The following is a 19950-nucleotide window of genomic DNA, read 5'->3' as shown; positions in this document are numbered from 1 at the left end:
TCTGAAATCTAACGCCTGGTGATCTGAAGTGGAGTTGATGTAATAACAATAGAAAAAGTGCACAATAAATGTAATGCACTTGAATCATCCTGAAGCCACCTCCATCCCCCATCCATGGAAAAACTGTCTTTTACAAAACTGGTCCCTGATGCCAAAAAGAGTGGGGACCACTGTGTAGAAGAGAGCCTCCAGTACCCAGGTGCCCATTTCTATCATGTTTCTTACCCCCATGTTCCAATGAGCTGAAGAAACTGGAAAGTCTGGCAGGGGAGCCCATCTCAGTCCTCTGATAAGAGCTGAGGGACTCTTGGTATAGGAACACCTGTAACTCACTTTTACCCACAAAGATGGTCAAAGATTGTGGAGTGGGATTCCATAGTAGAATAATGGTGTACCACAGTCAGTTCTAGGCATGAGGAAGTAGCATCTACTACATATTGGAACCATGTGTATGTGAAAGTGAGGTTTGGCAGCACACACACAGGGTTATGTCCCAGGAAAGTCAGTGGGAGATGGCACAAAAAGTCTCAGTTCTGGAGCTAAATGAGGCCAGATTTAAATTCAGGCTTCACCTTACTCCATAGCAAGTGAAGTCAAATTCTTTAACCTCTGGGTCTCAATTTCCTGAATTACATATGAGGATAAGGATAATATCATAGGATTGTTGAAAGAGTTAATTAATTCAGGAAGTAAACAGCGGGAGCCTGCTAAGTATCAGATATTGTCCCTCACGTTGGAGATAAAGAAGTGAGTGGGACAGTCTTTACTCTCATGGAGCTTACTGTGTGAAAGAAGGGACAACAATAAGCAAGCAAATAAAAAGTTGCATAAGTTCAGTTAGTGCTGAGTACTAAGCAGAAAATAAGGGAACAAGAAGTGATGGGTGCAGGGTGTTTGGAGGGGTATCCAGTTAGTTTATCAAGTGGGATATTTTGGAGGAAGTGACATTTGAACAGAGGCCTGGAAAATGCAGAGATATTGACGGGGGGAAGGCTTCCAGGCAGAAGGAAGAGCAGATGTAAAGACCCCAGGGAGGAGATACGTTCACAGTGGATGAATGCCAACATGGCTGGGGTGGAGCAAGCAAGGGACGAAACCAAGAGATGAGCTCAGAGAGATGAGGTGAGGTGGGCAGGCAGGGCTTTATCAGGCAGAGGATGAATCAGGACTTATATTCTAAGTACACCTGGGAACTGACTGAAAGTGCTACATGGGGAGTGACATGAAAGTAAGGAGGCAGGAGAGGAAGTGGGGATCCAGAGGGGAGCCAACCACAGGCATCTGGGCAAGATGAGATGAAAATTGGGGTGTCAGCATTTTCTGATGGATTGGATGAGGCACGTGAAGGAAAGAGAGGGGTTGTGGCTGACCCTGGTTCAAACCTGAATACCCTTTTGAACAACAATGGAAAGACAGCAGCTAGTTTGGGGAGCAGGGAGAAGGGCTGGTGGGCAGGATCAAAAGATAGGTTTGGATATTTTAGTGAAGAAATGCATATCAGACAGTATGTAACAAGTGTCCACTTGCCAATGCAGGAGACCTGGGTTTGATCCCTGGGTTGGGAAGATCCCCTGGAGAAGGAAACAGCAAACTGCTTCAGTTTTCTTGGCTGGGAAATCCCATGAACAGAGGAGCCTGGCGGGCTACAATCCGTGGGATCGCAAAAGAGCAGGGTACCACTTAACAACTAAACAGCAAGTGCTCACTAAATAGCAACTCTTGCATCATCACACGAATCCAATATTAAAATTTGGCAATTTGAAACTAGCTCTTAGTGCATAGAAGGAGCAAAGATCAATATACTAGACCCATGTCATAGTTTACCAAATTGTCATTAAGAAAACTTTAATGAGGTTACCAAGTCTACGGGCTTCCCTGATGGCTCAGCTGGTGAGGAATCTGCCTGCAATGTGCGGGACCTGGGTTCGATTCCTGGGTTGGGAAGATCCCCTAGAGAAGGGAACGGCTACCCACTTCAGTGTTCTGGCCTGGAGAATTCCATGGACTCTATATTCCATGGGGTCGCAAAGAGTCGGCCACAACTGAGTGACCAAGTCTATAACATAAGTATGCTAGAATCATAACCCACTATGCATATATTATAAACTTTCCAAAATTAGAAATTTGAATACCTATTCTGTTTTGATGATTTTACAGGTTTGCACAAATATAATTGAGAAAAATGCAAACCCTGAGTGGAATCAAGTCGTTAATCTTCAGATCAAGGTTTGGCTTTCTTTTCTTTTAGGAAAAAGTAAGAATACCCTAGTAGTTACTGAATAAGTTGAGAAATAACTACTTTTTTTTTTTCTCTTTTAACAGTTTCCTTCAGTGTGTGAAAAAATAAAACTGACAATATATGACTGGTGAGTTAAAAAAGACTTGTGTCTAATTGCAAATTGGAGAAGTAAATATTTGGATTTGGAGAAACTTTACTTTAGATGCTCTAACCCTTACTTTTCAGGACATTTGCTTTTTTCCCAGACAGAAGTGGTACACTGCTCCTGGAATCAGGTGTTTTCTTTAAAAATAATAACAGTAGCTATTGCAGAAAAGCTTTGGATATCTTGGTTCAACTGCTCATGAACAAAAGGAAGGAAAAATGATCTGAATATACCCCAAGATAAGAAATTAAGACTTTAAATACTATTAGGCTGTCCAAAATAGACTCCAGAAATGCAGTAAACTATTTCAAGGGAAGAATCAACCAAAACATTCTGAGAGCTGTTCTGTATCATTGTTAGAAAGGAAATTGGACAGAGCTTTCTATGTGATTGAATGCAAAGAAAATTTGTTGAAAGTTTCTGATAGACTTCACACTAGACCAACCTCCTAGCAATGATCGGCTGTAATGAGGCTATTCTTGGGTGTATTCTAGTTGGATGGAGCATTCAGCTGGCAGCCCTTAGCTCCCCGAGAGTAGAAAAGATAAATAGCATCATCACTGGTGCTGACATCATCACGACCAGCACGACCATCATCAGTGTTTATTATGATGTTAGCTGCTGGGTTCTGAGCACTACTAGTGCCAGGTGCTGTGCCTCTTGCTTTCCCTACACTATTCCATTTAATCTTTAGAGGAACCTGATGGGATAGAGACTATTATTAGTTCATTTTGCAGATGAAGACTGAGGCTCAGAGAGGTCAGGTGACTTGCCCACCATCACTCAGAGATTAGGTTGGATTCCCAACCTGTCTGGCCCTGATTTTTCCTTTGGCTAAATGTATTTGACTTCCATGTGAGTTCTCTCTTGGCGCTATGGTAACAGGACACTTTGGAGGAGGGGAGAAGGCTTTATTTTGTTCAGTAACCGCATCATAGCTCATTGAGGTCCATGAAGGGGCCTGAGGACAAAATGCCCCTTCCAATGAGTGTGAGCTCGTTTTAAGTCACTTGGACCCTCAGTTGATACCCCAAAGGTGCTCCAGGGGCCTCCAGATGTGTGAGTTTGGGCCCTATATAGCTCAGATGACCACTCTGGCCTGCTGATTGCCACAGTGGGAAGATCGCTGGCTGAGTCGTCAGAGCAGATGTGGGTTTTCCCCGTTCTAGTCGGCCTCTCCAAAGCAATGGTAGATGCAGACATGCAGAGACACCCTGTTTAACTGCGGAATCCTTGGATCCAGATCTTTGGTTATATACTCTGTAGGGTGTTTGCACAACTGAGGGAAAGCTAAGGATTCTTGAAATGTAGTCTAGGCCCTTCTGGATGACCTGAGAAGATGCAAGCTCCACACATGTGGCTTAATACCTCCCAAATAATAATTTTTTTCCTCATGTATACTGTTGTTAATTAGTCACTTTCTGTAGCCTAATTTTATTAAACTATATAATATATATAACATAGTATTGCTATAATATATAATAATATTCTATAGTATAATCTTTCCTCAAAATACTGAGTGAAACTTTCCTCCCTCCTGTGGGGTTCTAAACTTTAGAGTGAGTGTGACACTAGATGGAATAAATAGAAGGAATTAAACAGAAGATGTTATTAATATAAACCTTTTTGTTACACTTACTGTGTGGCCAGCCAGAGACTACTTCATGGGTTAGGCTCACGAACTCTCTGAGATCAGATAGATACACAAAGTTGTGAGCAAATTTACCCAACCACATAGATAAGATTTAGGTTATAGACAAGCAAATGAAGTCACACAGTAGATTATCAAGAAATATTTGAATTGAATTGAAAGGGAATTTTTTCCCCTATGAGGGACCCTTAGAAAAGCCCATTGTAATTTTTAAACCATCATAGTAATCAGTATGAATAGGATAAAATAAGATGCAAACACTTATTCTATGTAGTGAGATTTTTATTACCCTCATCATGTTATGTGCCTATAACTGACCCATTCACTTCATGACAACAGTATTGAGTGTGACCATAGGCAAAATTCCCCAGCCTCTGTAAAAATCTGTTTCCAGCTGAAATTAGTTGTCCGGTTAGATCAGCATTTCTCAGAGGGTTGTTGGAGGACCATCTGTGTAGGAATCAGTTGGGATATATATTTGTTATAAATGCAAACTCTTGTTCTTCACCTCTGCTTTCATTGAGTCAGAAGCTTCAATAGGAAATTAGAGGTGGTGCAGGGTGGGTCCAGGGGAGCAGTGGTGGTTTCCAAATGATTTTAAAGTGCAGTGAAGCCTGAGGCCCACTAGAGAGGGCGATTGCTGAGATCTAGGGTCTTTTCCAGATCTATTGGTGAAACAAAAATCTGTCTTCATAGGTGGAGGTCTTAACCTGTTCTTTTAACACAGGGACCGTCTTACCAAAAATGATATCGTTGGAACAACGTATCTGCACCTCTCTAAAATCGCTGCCTCTGGTGGGGAAGTGGAAGGTGAGTCACACAGGGATCAGGAATGAGACAGGGTGGAGAACTGTTGGAGAGGAAATGAACTGGGTAGCCACCTGGCAATAGACCTGTTTTCTTAAAAGTCAAATGTGATGAGTCTAGTGAACCATTTCAGTGATGTTTTGATGGTGACCAGCAAAATAACAGATTAGTAATTAATAATTGGGGTAACTATCAATTATTTGTGGAGAAGGAAATGGCAATCCATTCCAGTATTCTTGCCTGGAGAGTCCCCATGGACAGAGGAGCTTGGCAGGCTGCAGTCCATGGGGTCACAAAGAGTCGGACATGACTGAGTGACTAAGACAAAACATTAATTATTTGAGTTAAAAAATTTTAACTTTCTTACCTCAATCCAAAAACTTTCCCAGTACGTATTTTACAGATTTTTGAGTGTCAATATAGAGAGCACCTTTTTTTTTTTTCAAGTGGCATTGACACCAGTCCATCCATATATATAATAATATTCCCTTCTCTACAGACTTCCTTGGCCAGAGTGAGGTCAGATGGCATTTGAACCGTGTAATCTCCACTCTAGATATTGTGTATTTTTTTTTCATACATTTTATGCTAACAAGCATTGATAACCAATATACTTTTCTTTTTGTTGTTTTATGTATTGAGAACTAATTGCCTATACCTGGTATTCTGGTTCTGTGCATATGTGTGAAACTGTAATAGGGAATGAAGGAATAAATTAAGATGATCAGAAAAATTTAGTGTTAACCCATTACTATCATCAGCAACTTATTGTTTGTAACTAAAATAAAAATAACAAAAATTCCTATAATTATCACTAGATTAAACACATTGAATAAAATGAGAAAATTTGAGGCAAAATTCTGTTTTGGAAAACTTAAGATTTCTCTCATCCTCATTGTGTTTAAGGGAGGACTTTACGTTCTTAGTCACTCAGTCATGTCCAACTCTTTGCGACCCCATGGACTGTAGCCCATCAGACTCCTCTGTCCATGGGGATTCTCCAGGCAAGAATATTGGAGTGGGTTGCCATGCCCTTCTTCTCCAGAGGATCATCCTGACCCAGGGAGCGAACCCAGGTTTCCTGCATTATAGGTTTTTTAAAAAGATACTATAAGCCAAGCAATAAGTAATATGAATAAGAATCTGAAATATAATGGAAACTTGGTGAAAAAGATACAGATTTTCTTTCTCAAGAAGAAGAAAAAGGCATTAGAAATTCTGAGAGAAATAGAGTTGAACCAAGAAGATAATAATCCAAATATAAAGTCAGGTATAGCATTATTTTAAGCAACTGGTAGAAGGTGAGACAGAGAGTCCATCTAAGCATTGTCTGCTAAGTAGCATAGGGGACCGTGTTGCTGGACCTGTACAAAAGAAATGTAATTACAATTCTTCTTTTCTCTGCAGAGAATACTTATGTGGTTGTTATAATGTGAGCACTATTGTTTCTAAAATATTTTTGTTAAACTTGTAGTCAAAGCTCTAAAGAGAAGGTAAATATCACCTCTTACAATGTAAAAGTACAGAAGATAGAGCTTAGAAGTGAAAAGAAGTGGAAGGTTGGAGAGGGTGGGCATGCTATTAACTTCTTATCAAGTGAAGGATCCAGATATAAAGGTTAGATTAGACAGATGAGTGGATAAAGAAACACTGGTGCATATACATGATGGAATATTACTCACCCATATAAAGGAATACATTCCAGTCAGTTCTGATGAGGTGGATGAACCTGGAGCCTATTATACAGAGTAAAGTCAGTCAGAAAGAGAAAAATATCACATATTAACACATATGTATGGAATCTAGAAAGATGGTATGGATGAACCTATGTACAAAACAGCAGTGGAGATGTAGACATTGAGAACAGACTTGTGGACACAGTGGGAGAAAGGGAGGGATGAATTGAAAGAATGATATTGAAACATATACATTACTATATGTAAAATAGATAGTGGAAATTTTCTGTAGATGCAGGGAGCTCAAACCTGGTACTCTGTGACAACCTAAAGGAGTGGGATGGGATTGGAGATGGGAGGGAGGTTCAGGAGGGAGGGGACATGTGTTTACTTATGGCTGATTCATGTTGATGTATGGCAGAAACTAACATGATATTGTAAAGCAATTATCCTCCAATTAAAATTTTTTTAATGTTAGATTAAATCATTGGGTAGATAAAAACTGATTAAAGATTAGATGGAATTTATTGGTCAAAGGCAACCAATAGAGTAATTAAAATCATGCTATAAACTCTATGGGAGGAAGTGTAAAAATCACTTTAACTCATTTATCATTGGCAGGAAGTCATTAAATATCACCTAAAAATAATTATCCAAGAAATAATGGAATAAACATTTTTCTTAGTGGTATGGTGGTAATAGCCAGAAGAACTACAAATGAATTGTTACAAGCAGTGCCAGCCTGTCTCTGAGGCCTTCTTTCACTGCAGGCCCTGCAAGACAGTCTATGATAGGGTCTCAGAGTAACAGTGAGCACTAGCCATTCCCTGCAAAGAAACAGGATAATGTATTGGCAACTATAGGCTTTTGTTTACACAGCCTTATACTAAATTAACTTGGGTTGTCTAGTCTTAGTCCTAGCTAAGTCAGAGACGAGACACATAAATGTTTTATTAAAATTATGGAATGTTGGTAACTTCCCCGCCTCCTTTGATGGTGGGAAGCTGGCTCTCAGATGCTTCACTGCTTTGGGGCTGATGAGGTTGGGCTATTTCCTGTGTGGCCGTGCTACCGGGTGTCACAGAGTCTTGAGCCATTTTGTATTTAACTCGTGGTGATATTTGTATAAATGACAAAACGGTCATGTGATTTGAGTCTGGATTTGGGATTTTCCTGGTGTTGCTAAACTGCTTACCTATTGTTGGATTTGATTAACTTTTTCAATGTCTCTTTTATAATGTCTGTGTTTCTCTTATTGTTTAACCAATGGTATTTTTACTACATAGATTTCTCATCCTCGGGATCTGGGGCTGCATCGTATACAGGTTTATGCTTTGTAATTTTGCTATCTTCTAAATCTTTCTGTTTATTGTTATCTTATTAAGAACTTATCAACTGATTGCTTTAGCACTTTTTTTTTAACTTACATTTTATTGTCTTAAATATAGTTGTGTTAGAGTAACAATTTTTGTATTACTGTTGTATGGTTGTCCTGCAAAGCTGAGTTTAAACAAATGGGCTGACTGGGCTTTGCTACATGCCTCATGTTTTCACCTAGATATATACCATCCTGGCTTCACTGTAAATAATTGAATAACATTTTTTTTTTCACTTTGTACCTTGAAGGTTCATCTTCCAACTCTGTGGGATCATAGCATGTCCTTGGTTTGCACAGCATTTGCCATTCTTTGCAAGTTTGCTCAATGTGCTCACATTTGACCTTATAACCCTCTTACGGCTCATGCTGTTTCCCTAATAGATGCAGACTTTGTGATTCAGAGAAATTTGCCTTCTTTCAAAAAAAAAACAAACAAACATGATACTCCCTGCCATTCTAACCACCCAAGGTTATAGTGAGAGGGGGGAAAAGGGATTGCATGTAAGAAAGTTACAAACTGCAAAATTAAGGTATTATAATCTGCCTTTGTATTATTGGCACAATGCCTCATTCTTATTTGTTTTTAAAAATCCAACTTCATTATCTTAGGGCAGACTTTATATGATTATTAAGTAGTCTTTAGGTGTGTAACAAACATGGCAAATTTGGTCACACTTCATTCAACCAGTCAAAAAACATTTATGTGGTAGTACTCCAAGATAGAACTAGGACTAGGAGTTTAAGGATTCAGAATAAAACACACTTGATTCTTACTCACCCACCAAAGGAATTTATAGTGTAGTCACAGACATAGCAGCTTTTTAAAGTTCAAAAATTGAAATATAAAGTAATAATAGAAGTCCAAAATGCAAAATAGTCTCAAAAAGGTGAAAAAGATTGCAAACTACAAGTGTATACAGTTTGCTCAACTGTTTATGAGTAGGTACTCTGCTCACCTACTACTTGACATTTACCCTTCTGCTTTAGTTTTAAGCATAGCGTGGGAAAGGGCCATAGAGTTGATCTGGTCAGCCTCTCATCCACAGGTGAAGAGTTTTGACTATATCCTGAAAGATAAAATATGACTCTTGGTCTTAACATTTCCTCTGCTCCCAATACAATCTGTCCCATTGTGTGACACTACTAACTCATAGAAAGATCATCCTTATATTGAGTGAACCAAAGTTGGCCTCCTTGTAGCTCCCAATAGTGGTCCTTGGTCCTTCCCCTGCTTATTGGAAGCAAGTCCATCCCTCCTCCATATGGGAGCCATTCGGATGGCTGAATGCAGCTCTTGCATTTCCCTGTCTTCACCTGCAGTCTCTCTTTGACTCCACTATTTCTTACATTGGCTGCAGTGCCCTTCATTGGGGAGTAGTCTTGCTGAGACCAGGTAGCAGAAATAAAAAGTATATTGGATCCTCATCAGAGGTGGAATGTCCTGAATGGAGATTTCACATTGTTTATGAATATCATATGGCCACAACTGTAGGCAAACAGTTCACTATTATATATAAAAATTTTAAATGTCTTGTATTTTTAAAATCATCTGCCAGATTTATACTAACTACTTGAGACTAATGATATTTTGGAGGAACAAATAAAATTAATCTGATAAATGTCATTTAAATGACTTCCTGAAACAATATATTCTACCCCAGTTGTCAGTGACATGCTCACTACAATTGCCAGTTATAAACTTGCAAAAAATGTGAAGATCAACTTCTTTCATTTGAATAGTATCATCTTTATGTTTACCTGAACTACCCCCTCAATATTTTTTATTTAGTGTTTTATAGCAATAAGATAAATGTGGCAAGTTTCACAAGTGTTTACAATTTGCACTAATACAACTAACACAAAATGGAGGAAAACTGTCTCACCCAGCTAACTAATAACTAATATTTATTTCAACAGAATGGTGTTAAAAGCCTAAAATACTAAAGATGATGTTATCTCTCAGCAAATACAGGAGAAACAGAGGTGGGCTTTGTTCCAACTTTTGGACCTTGTTATCTGAACCTTTATGGAAGCCCCAGAGAGTACACGGGATTCCCAGATCCCTATGATGAGCTAAATGCTGGAAAGGTTAGTTCTTCAATTAAGGTGTGTTATTAATGAGCACTGACTCCAGATTCCTTTTTCTAATGGTTATGATTAAGTCTCATATTTAGGAGACCTCCCTACCCTCAGAGGCCCACCAGATGACAGATAAAGTGTTTTTTGTGGTTGTGTCTTGGTTTTTGTTTTCTATTTTTTGGCCTCGTGGCATGTGGGATCTTAGTTCCCTGACTAGGGTTTGAACCCATGTCCCCTGCAGTAGAAACAAGGTGTCTTAACCACTGGACCACCAGGGAAGTCCCTGATTAAGTGTTGAAGGATGAAAGTCTCATGTTCCTCAAGTCTTAGAATGCAGGGTAGGAAAAGATCCTGAGGTCATCTCACATGGCAATTGCAAATGCATATCATGGCCTCAGGAAGCATCACTAAGAACAAAGCTAGTGGAGGTGATGGAATTCCAGTTGAGCTATTTCAAATCCTAAAAGATGATGCTGTGAAAGTGCTGCACTCAATATGTCAGCAAATTTGGAAAACTCAGCAGTGGCCACAGGTCTGGAAAACGTCCGTTTTCATTCCAATCCTAAAGAAAGGCAATGCCAAAGAATGTTCAAACTACTGCACAACTGCACTCATCTCACACACTAGTAAAGTAATGCTCAAAATTCTCCAAGTCAGGCTTCAGCAATACATGAACTGTGAAGTTCCAGATGTTCAAGCTGGTTTTAGAAAAGGCAGAGGAACCAGAGATCAAATTGCCAACATCCGCTGGATCATCGAAAAAGCAAGAGAGTTCCAGAAAAACATCAATTTCTGCTTTATTGACTATGCCAAAGCCTTCGACTGTGTGGATCACAATAAACTGTGGAAAATTCTTAAAGCGATGGGAATACCAGACCACCTGACCTGCCTCTTGAGAAACCTGTATGCAGGTCAGGAAGCAACAGTTAGAACTGGACATGGAACTACAGACTGGTTCCAAATAGGAAAAGGAGTACATCAAGGCTGTCTATTGTCACCCTGGTTATTTAATTTATATGCAGAGTACATCATGAGAAACGCTGGGTTGGAAGAAGCACAAGCTGGAATCAAGATTGCCAGGAAGAAATATCAATAACCTCAGATATGCAGATGACACCACCCTTATGGCAGAAAGTGAAGAAGAACTAAAGAGCCTCTTGATGAAAGTGAAAGAGGAGAGTGAAAAAGTTGGCTTATAGCTCAACATTCAGAAAACAAAGATCATGACATCTGGTCCTATCACTTCATGGCAAATAGATAGGGAAACAATGGAAACAGTGACAGATTTTATTTTCTTGAGCTCCAAAATCACTGATATGGTGACTGCAGCCATGAAATTCAAAGATACTTACTCTTTGGAAGGAAAGTTATGGCCAACCTAGACAGCATATTAAAAAGCAGAGACATTACTTTGTCAACAAAGGTCCATCTAGTCAAGGTTATGGTTTTTCCAGTAGTCATGTATGGATGTGAGAGTTGGACTATAAAGAAAGTTGAGCGCAGAAGAATTGATGCTTTTGAATTGTGGTGTTGGAGAAGACTCTTGAGAGTCCCTTGGACTGCACGGAGATGCAACCAGTCCGTCCTAAAGGAGATCAGTCCTAGGTGTTCATTGGGAGGACTGATGCTGAAGCTGAAACTCCAGTACTTTGGCCACCTGATGCGAAGAGCTGACTCATTTGCAAAGACCCTGCTGCTGGGAAAGATCGAAGGCAGGAGGAGAAGGGGACGACAGAGGATGAGATGTTTGGATGGCATCACCGACTCAATGTGCATGGGTTTGAGTAAACTCTGGGAGTTGGTGATGAACAGGGAGACCTGACGTGCTGCCATTCATGGGGTTGCAAAGAGTCCGACATGACTGACCGACTGAACTGAGCACGGCCATTCTCCCTTCCTAGACTTAGGGCAGATGTCAGTAATCAATGTTGGCTCTTTCCAAAAGGCAAATGTGCTATCTCAGAATTCTGTTGAATGCCGTGTTATAGGAGTTTGCTGAAAGATTGAAAGTGACATGCTTGATGTTGCTATCCCTGATGTGATCCAACCTCTTAATTTTCTAGATGAAGACATGGAGGCCCAGAAGTGGGAGGTGGTCTTTCCACCACATTAGAAGCCCAAGTACTGTCTTTCAGTTAGCTCCTAAAGCCCAAGAAGGGAACTAGGGTAGAGAGAAAGCCCTGGGGCAATGAAGGTGGGGGTGGAGGGCTGGCAGTGGAGGTGGAAGCCTTCCCTTCCTTTCCAGAGGGTTCTGCTGCTAACACTGCTGAGTATATTGGGAGGAGTATCCGCAATTCATCCTCACACTCCACCACACCCAGAACATCTTCCTCTTTTATTTCCTGGCTCCTCTGAGACTTGCCCTGATTGCCAACATGGCTGCCTCCCTATTCTGAGGAAAGGAGCCAAGTTAATGCAGACAAATGCAGACCTGAAGTAGAGTGAGGGAGATTTCAAGCCCCTTCCACTCCCACCTCAGCTCCTGGGAACCTCTTCCAGATCTAAGCATGGCTTGAAAGCCTCTGACCCCAGCCACAGCTAAAATCCCTTTTAGCCCTGACTACCCTGGCTCTCTTTGGGGTCCTTCCTGAAGTCATTGGTTCTTCTCTCAGATAACAAAGATCAGCTGAGAGAGTTACTGACTGGTTCATTTTGGGAAGGAGAAATTTGAAGTTGTAGCTAGTTTAGCCCACTAGAGAGAGCTTTTGACTGTTGTTCATGCCTGGAAAAATAATCCTGCACTGTTGCCTTTCAGGGGGAAGGAGTTGCCTACAGAGGCAGAATCTTGGTTGAATTAAGCACTTTACTTGAAAAGACACCGCCAGATAAAAAGCTTGAGTCCATTTCGAATGATGACCTGCTGGTTGTTGAGGTAAATGTTGATGCGTGTATAGCATGTGGTATGGAAAGGATTTTGTAGAGAGTGGGTGGTGGAGGGCTAGTGTTGGCCTGCCTGAGTCAGCGGGTCTGAAGGGGGCGTCCAGGGACTGGAGGGTCAGCTGTGGCAGAGGTGGAGGGAGGGGAGTCATAGCAAGGGCCCCTCAATCCCCTCTTGGTTTGTCTATCACAGCCTATGGGGGTGATGAGACTTGCTTTATCTTTGAAACATTAATACCCTGCTGAAAGCTGGCAAGAGAAGTGATACCCACCCCCCAAAGAGAATGGCCTGTTTGCTAATTGGGCTTGGGTGTGTCATGGGGACGTGGCCACAAGAGCCATTCCAGATGGTATGGCAGCCATTAAAAGTCACTTCCATCTTCAGAAGTAACTGCCATATCTCAGGCTTCCCAGCATGTGAGGGCATATTTATATCAATGCCCACATTACAGTAGGTATTGAGCCCCTAATCCTTCTCAAAGACAGGAAGTCTTCCAAGCTCACCTTTTCAGCTATTTATTTTTCCTTTTTTCTTAAAAAAATTTTTTTTATTGAAGTATGTTTGATTTACAATGTTGTGTTAGTTTCAGGTGTCTAGCACAGGGATTCAGTTATATATATTCTTTTTTCAGATTCTTTCCCCCTATAGATTATTATAAAAATATTGAGTATAGTTCCCTGTGCTATACAGTTGGTCCTTGTTTTTTAAATATTCATTTGTTTCAGTCGCTGTGCTGGGTCTTAGTTGCAGCATGCGGGCTCTTTTAGTTACGGTATGTGGGATCTTTATTTGCAATATGTGGGATCTAGTTCCCTGGCCAAGGGTGTAACCAAGTCCCATACATTAGGAGTGCAGAGTTTTAGCAACTGCACCACTAGGGAAGTACCCAGTCCTTATTTCTTTTTCTTTTTATAAATCAGCTCCTTCCCCATATGGAGACACTTATGCATAACACCCATGATTCATAAGACAGAGAGCCACAGATGTGATTTTTTTCCTAGTAAATTCAGTAGTGTAGTTAATTCAAGGCAATAAATACAAAAGAAGAACATTCTCATCATGAAACAATTAAATGGTCAATTTTTCCTTGTAAACTAATTGACATGTGCAGTACAGATTTGTTAACATGTGTGATGGATAGTGCAATGTTAAATTAACCCTGTCTCTGTTACTCACTGAATTGTTTCTAGTACATTCTATACCATTATTATTACTGTTGCTATTTTGTTTTGTTTTTGATAAATCATGGTAGTCTACATTTTTGGTTTTGAACTTTAAAAAAATTATCTAACATATAACATTATGGAAGTTTAAGATGTACAGTGTGCTGATTTGATGGATTTAGTGCCACCTGTGAAGCCTGTACATTCAATATGAATACGACCTTACTGTTAGCTAACACTTCTCTCATGTCATAGAATTACCATACTTTGTGGTGAGAACATTTAAGATCTAGTCTCTTAGCAACTTTGAAGTATATAATGTAGTATTACTGACTGTGATTACAATGCTGTGCATTAGATCTCCAGAACTTACTCATCTTCTATATGCAACTCTGTACTCTTTGACCAACATCTCCTCAATTCTCCCAGCGCCTAGTAACAACCATTCTACTCTCTGCTTCCATGAGTTCAGCATTTTTAGATTCTACATATATGTGATATCACATAGAATTTGTCTTTCTCAGTCTGACTTATCTCACTTAGCATAATGCCCTCAAGGTTCATCCATGTTGTTAGGCAAATAGAGAATTTTCTTCCTTCTTGTGCCTGAGTAATACTCCATTTTATACGTGTGTGTACATGTGAAAGTGAAAGTGAAATCGCTCAGTCGTGTCTGACTCTTTGCGACCCCCATGGGCTGTAGCCTACCAGGCTCCTCTGTCCATGGGATTTTCCAGGCAAGAGTACTGGAGTGGGTTGCCATTTTATGCCATCTTTTCTCCAACTATTTCCAAGAATTGTGGGTTGGTCCTTACATGTTCTAGAAATCTGAATTGTTTTTCAGAGCAGCCAGCTCATTGATGCCCCACCCCTAGCTCAGGCCTCTCTCTGCTGGGTTCCACCACCCATTCCCTGATGGCTCCGATGGTAAAGGATCTGCCTCCATTGCAGGAGACCTGGGTTTAATTAAATAATAATTTAATTATTATTAAATAAATAATAAGGGACTAACACTTAACACACACACCACCCCATCCAACCCCCTCCACAGCTCACAAAATTTTTTATAAATTTTTATAAATTGATATTTATTTATATTTTATATAAATAAAAATAAATAAAATATTACATAAATATAATAAAAATAAAAATGAACTATATGAACCAAAATCCCCCAAATATTTAAAACTCCCAAATTATGGGAGTTTGGTTTATGCCCAGTCACCTGAGTTTTTGGTTTTGCTTTTTTTAGATTTTTATTTACTTATTTATTTTTGGTTATATCTCGAGGAATGCAGGATCTTAGTTCCCTGACCAGGGATTAAACCTGGGTCCCCTGCAGTGAAAGTGCAGAGTCTTAACCATTGGACTGCCAGGGAAGTCCCCCAAAGCCCAACAATATTAAAAAGCAGGAGAGGAGCTGAGATTCCAAGGATACACTCTCTTTAAGCTACCAGGAGTCCAGAGAGTGAGATGAGCAGATCTGTGCAGTTGCTGGGAGGACCCTTTCTTGAGAGTGGTCAGCCTGGAATGTAATCATGACCTTTGTCCCACTTAAAAAGATCCTGTGATTCATTTACAAGTAATGAAACTTTCTGGTAGAGTTGAAGAGGCTTCAACAAAAGGGCAACTGGTCCCTGTAAAATAAACGTTAGTCACTCAGTGGCTGGAGAAGGCAATGGCACCCCACTCCAGTACTGTTGCCTGGAAAATCCCATGGATGGAGGAGCCTGGTGGGCTGGAGTCCATGGGGTCGCTAAGTTGGACACGACTGAGCAACTTCACTTTCACTTTTCCTTTCATGCATTGGAGAAGGAAATGGCAACCCACTCCAGTGTTCTTGGCTTGGAGAATCCCAGGGACGGGAAAGCCTGGTGGGCTGCCGTCTATGGGGTCGCACAGAGTTGGACATGACTGAAGCGACTTAGCAGCAGCAGCACTCTATGGTGTCCAACTCTTTGTGACCCCATGGATTATAGCCCACCAGGCTCCTCTGTCCATGGTATTCTCCAGGAAAGAATACTGGGTGGGTTGCCATTTCCTTCTCCAGGGGAACTTTCTGACTCAGGGATCAAACCTGGGCTTCCTGCATTGCAGGTAGATTCTTTACTGTCTGAGCTACCAGGGAAGCCCTGAAATAATATATATTTGTCTCTGGTTCCTGACACAGAATGCCTAAAACCTTTGTGATTTCCTAAGTGATAAGAGCACTTTTGAGCATCTTTTATTCTCATATTTGGTCTTTGATTCTGGTTCCTGACATAGAGTTCCTAAATCTCTTGGCTTTCCCAGGTGATAAAGTCTTTTGTTCTAATGAGGTGACTTGGTGGGCTCCTGAGTGGGGACTACTCACCAAGCCATCATTAGTAGCTTGAAACTTTCAGCCTGACCCCCTCCACATCCTTCAGAGAGGGGCTAGAAATTGGGTTAATCATTGATCATGCCTACAGTATGAAGCCTCCATAAAATCCCCAGAGTACAGGGTTTGGGGAACTAATGGGTTGATGAACTCATAGAAGTGCTGGGAGAGTGGTGTGTTCAAAGAAAGATCCTTCCCACAAACCTTGCCCTGTGCATCTCTTCCATCTTGATGTTTCTCTGCATCCTTTATCGTATCCTTTTATATTAATCCATATACAGTAAGTGGGCTTCCCTGGTGGCTGAGATGGGAAAAAATCCACCTGTAATGCAGAAGACCTGGGTTTGATCCTTGGGTTGGGAAGATCCCCTGGACGGGGGCATGGCAACCCACTCCAGTATTCTTGCCTGGAGAATCCCCATGGACAGAGGAGCCTGGCAGGCTACACTCCATGGGGTCACAAAGAGTCGGACATGACTGAGTGACAAAGCACACAGCACGTATACAGTAAGTAAACTGTTTTCCTGAGTTTTGTGAGCTGCTCCAGAAAATTAATCTAACCCAAAGAGGGGATTATGGGAACCTCCAATTTGTAGTTGATAGGTCAAAAGCACAGAGGAAGTGGACGGGGCAGTGTTGTGGGACTGAGCCTTTTAACCTGTGGGAACTGATACTGTCTCCAAGTGGAGAGTGTCAGGATTGAGCTAAACTTTAGGATACCCAGCTAGAGTTGGGCTTCCCAGGTGGCTCTAGTGATAAAGAACCCATCTACCAATACAGGAGATGTAAGAGTTGTGGGTTTGATCCCTGGGTCAGGAAGATCCCCTGGAGGAGGGAATGGCAACCCACTCCTGTATTCTTGCTTGGAGAATCCCATGGACAGAGCAGCCTGGTGGGCTACAGTACATACGATTGCAAAGAGTCAGACATGACTGAAGTGATGTAGTGCAGAGCATGCACATCTGCCATCAGAAGTATTAACTGTGTGATTGTAGTGTGAGAGCAAAGGAGACACACAGGAGGAAGAGTGAGTTTTTCCTGTTCAGTTGCCAAAAACCCCACTTTCCCAACTTTCTAGAGCAGAAGCTGTTATGGTGCTCCAGATGGGCTTGGTCAAGAGACTCTACAAAGATATGTAGGAGGATGTCGCCTGGGTGCTTTCCTAAGCAATCAGGCAGGTGAAAGATCAGCTGTTGCATCCTCAGCCTTAGCTCTCCCATAGGTCTGGCTCATGTTAAGTGTCAACAAGTATTGCTTGAGTAAGTACATTGAGATTCATCCATTAGCTCCTATAGATCAAAGGTGGCAAGCTGGCAGTTTTCTTTGGCACAGACTCCTTGTCTTTGTCCTTTAATGTCCCATGCCTCCTGGGCCCACAGCCACTTTTAAGAGCCTGTTAACTTTCTCCCTTTTATCATGTATTCTACTTGACAAAATCATCCCCTTCCCCAAATTTACTTCTGAAACTGTACCTTATACTTCTTGAGAGTCCCTTGAGTCCCTTGGAAAAGATGCTGGGAAAGATTGAGGACAAGAGGAGAAGGGGACAACAGAGGATCAGATGGTTGGATAGCCTCACCAACTCAGTGAACATGAGTTTGCGCAAACTCTAGGAGATAGTGAAGGACAGGAAAGCCTGGCGTGCTGCAGTTCATGGGGTCACGAATAGTCAGACAGGACTGAGTGACTGAACCACAACAACTTTATACCACTTACATCTACAACTCGCACTGGTCATTGATAATCAGAAAGCCCAAAGGCCCTGCAAAGTTAAACACCCATCAGTAGATATTCAATAGACTATAATATATGTTCTTCAACTTGCCCTGTTATAGGAGGTTTTTCCCCAAGGCTACTAAGGACAGGGAACAGAAGCTGAGGCTACAAACTGGTCTAAACTGTTCCTGGTTCCTTTTTACACCTCTTTGTGCTCTAAGAGCACAGGGGAGGTGGGAAAGGACTGGGGGAGGGAGAGAATTCTCAGCCTCACTATTCTCCAGGACCCCAGGGCTCCGGGCAGGTGAGCAGATGGTCTGGGCACCCCTCATGGGGTCTGACTTGCACAGTGGCCCAGGAATCTTGCTCACAGTGAGAACCTGCTCTGTTAGGAGTTGTGATGGCCAGAAACCCCAGTTATTATCTTAGAGCTCAGACCCTCCAGGGTGAGGATCCTAATCAGGGTTCTATAGGTGACTGTGAGTTCTGCACAGGAAAATTCGGAGAGAGCTAATGGAATCCTGGCCATGAGAATGTGTAGGGAAGAGCCAGCTGAACCAGAGTTGGTGTCCCCACCTCTTTGCAACACCTCCGCACATAACTTCTCTCTTCTCTACAGTAATGAGTTGTTGTTGTTCAGTTATATCTGACTCTTCGTGACCCCATGGACTGCAGCACAACAGGCTTCCCTGTCCTTCACTATCTCCTGGAGTTTGCACAAACTCATGTTCATTGAGTCAATGATGCCATCCAACTATCTCCTCCTCCGTCATCCCCTTCTCCTCATGCCCTCAGTCTTTCTTAGGTATTAGGGTCTTTTCCAATGAGTCAGATTTTTGCATCAGGTGGCCAAAATATTGGAGCTTCAGCATCAGTCCTTCCAGTGAATATTTAGGATTGATTTCCTTTAGGGTTGAGTTGACTGGTTTGATCTCCTTACAGTCCAAGGGACTCTCAAGAGTCTTCTCCAACACCAAAATTTGAAAGCATCAATTCTTCAGTGCTCAGCCTTCTTTATGGTCCAAATTTCACATCCATTCATGACTACTGGAAAAACCATAGCTTTGACTATATGGACTTTTGTTGGCAAAGTGATGTCTCTGCTTTTTAATATGCTGTTTGGGTTTGTCATAGCTTTTCTTCCAAGGTGCAAGTGTCTTTTTTATTTTATGGCTGCAGTCACTGTACACAATGGTTTTGGAGCCTAAGAAAATAAATTCTGTCACTGTTTACATTTTTTCCCCATCTGTTTAAGCTAGAGCAGTAACAGATGGCTCCAGCTTAAATACTGATCATTCTTTCTGGGCCCAGACCTAGGCCCCAAATTATGCTTCATATTTTTGTTCCTTCCCTTCTCTGATAGGATCCTAGATGGTTTACAAAGAACAAGTCATGCTGTATATATATAAGGTCTGACTAATACAAGTAACTTCCTACTTTTCATTTTCATGCAATTTAAACCAAACCTAGAATTTCCACAGCACTTTAGAACCATAGATTGTTCAGGGGACTTAGTTATGGTTATTAAGGAAACTCCTGACAAGTGACAAAAGTCTTCCAATCCCCTCTCTACCAAAGTGAAAGTGGACTAAGGTAGAGACGTTTTTAAAGCATAAGCTCCAGAAGATGGGGCCCAGCTATAAGTATATTTTAAAGCTCTTCAGGTGTCTTTCAATATGTAGCTAAGGTTGCAAACCAATGATTTAGAAAAGCTTTCAGAAAAATTTGAGATTCAGAGGGGTTTCTAATGAAATAGTTTGGGATGTTTCAGTTATACCATGTCAAAAATTTCTTTAACCAAAATGGAGGTTTTGTTTTTTTTTTTTTTTTTTTGAGGTTTTGTAATAGTGGAATGTCCC

General features: G+C 41.2%; 1 protein-coding gene and 1 non-coding gene across 2 annotated transcripts in view; one reads left to right on the top strand and one right to left on the bottom strand.

Moving 5' to 3' along the window:
• MYOF (myoferlin) overlaps positions 1-19950 on the top strand; it is a 173944-nt gene that overhangs the window by 80095 nt on the left and 73899 nt on the right. Inside the window, exons 14-19 of the mRNA XM_065922927.1 lie at positions 2158-2226; positions 2323-2366; positions 4763-4845; positions 7805-7843; positions 9860-9984; positions 12731-12847. Of these exons, the coding sequence (XP_065778999.1) occupies positions 2158-2226; positions 2323-2366; positions 4763-4845; positions 7805-7843; positions 9860-9984; positions 12731-12847 (477 nt within the window). The remainder of the gene's footprint in view (positions 1-2157; positions 2227-2322; positions 2367-4762; positions 4846-7804; positions 7844-9859; positions 9985-12730; positions 12848-19950) is intronic.
• Positions 15323-15395, bottom strand: TRNAE-UUC (transfer RNA glutamic acid (anticodon UUC)). The gene has a single exon. It is a non-coding gene; the product is annotated as a tRNA-Glu (tRNA).

This window comes from Muntiacus reevesi, chromosome 2 (assembly GCF_963930625.1).
Source record: "Muntiacus reevesi chromosome 2, mMunRee1.1, whole genome shotgun sequence".
NCBI classification, from domain to species: Eukaryota; Metazoa; Chordata; class Mammalia; order Artiodactyla; family Cervidae; genus Muntiacus; species Muntiacus reevesi.
Note: the sequence above shows the minus strand (reverse complement) of the source record. Positions and strands in the feature narration are given on the sequence as shown.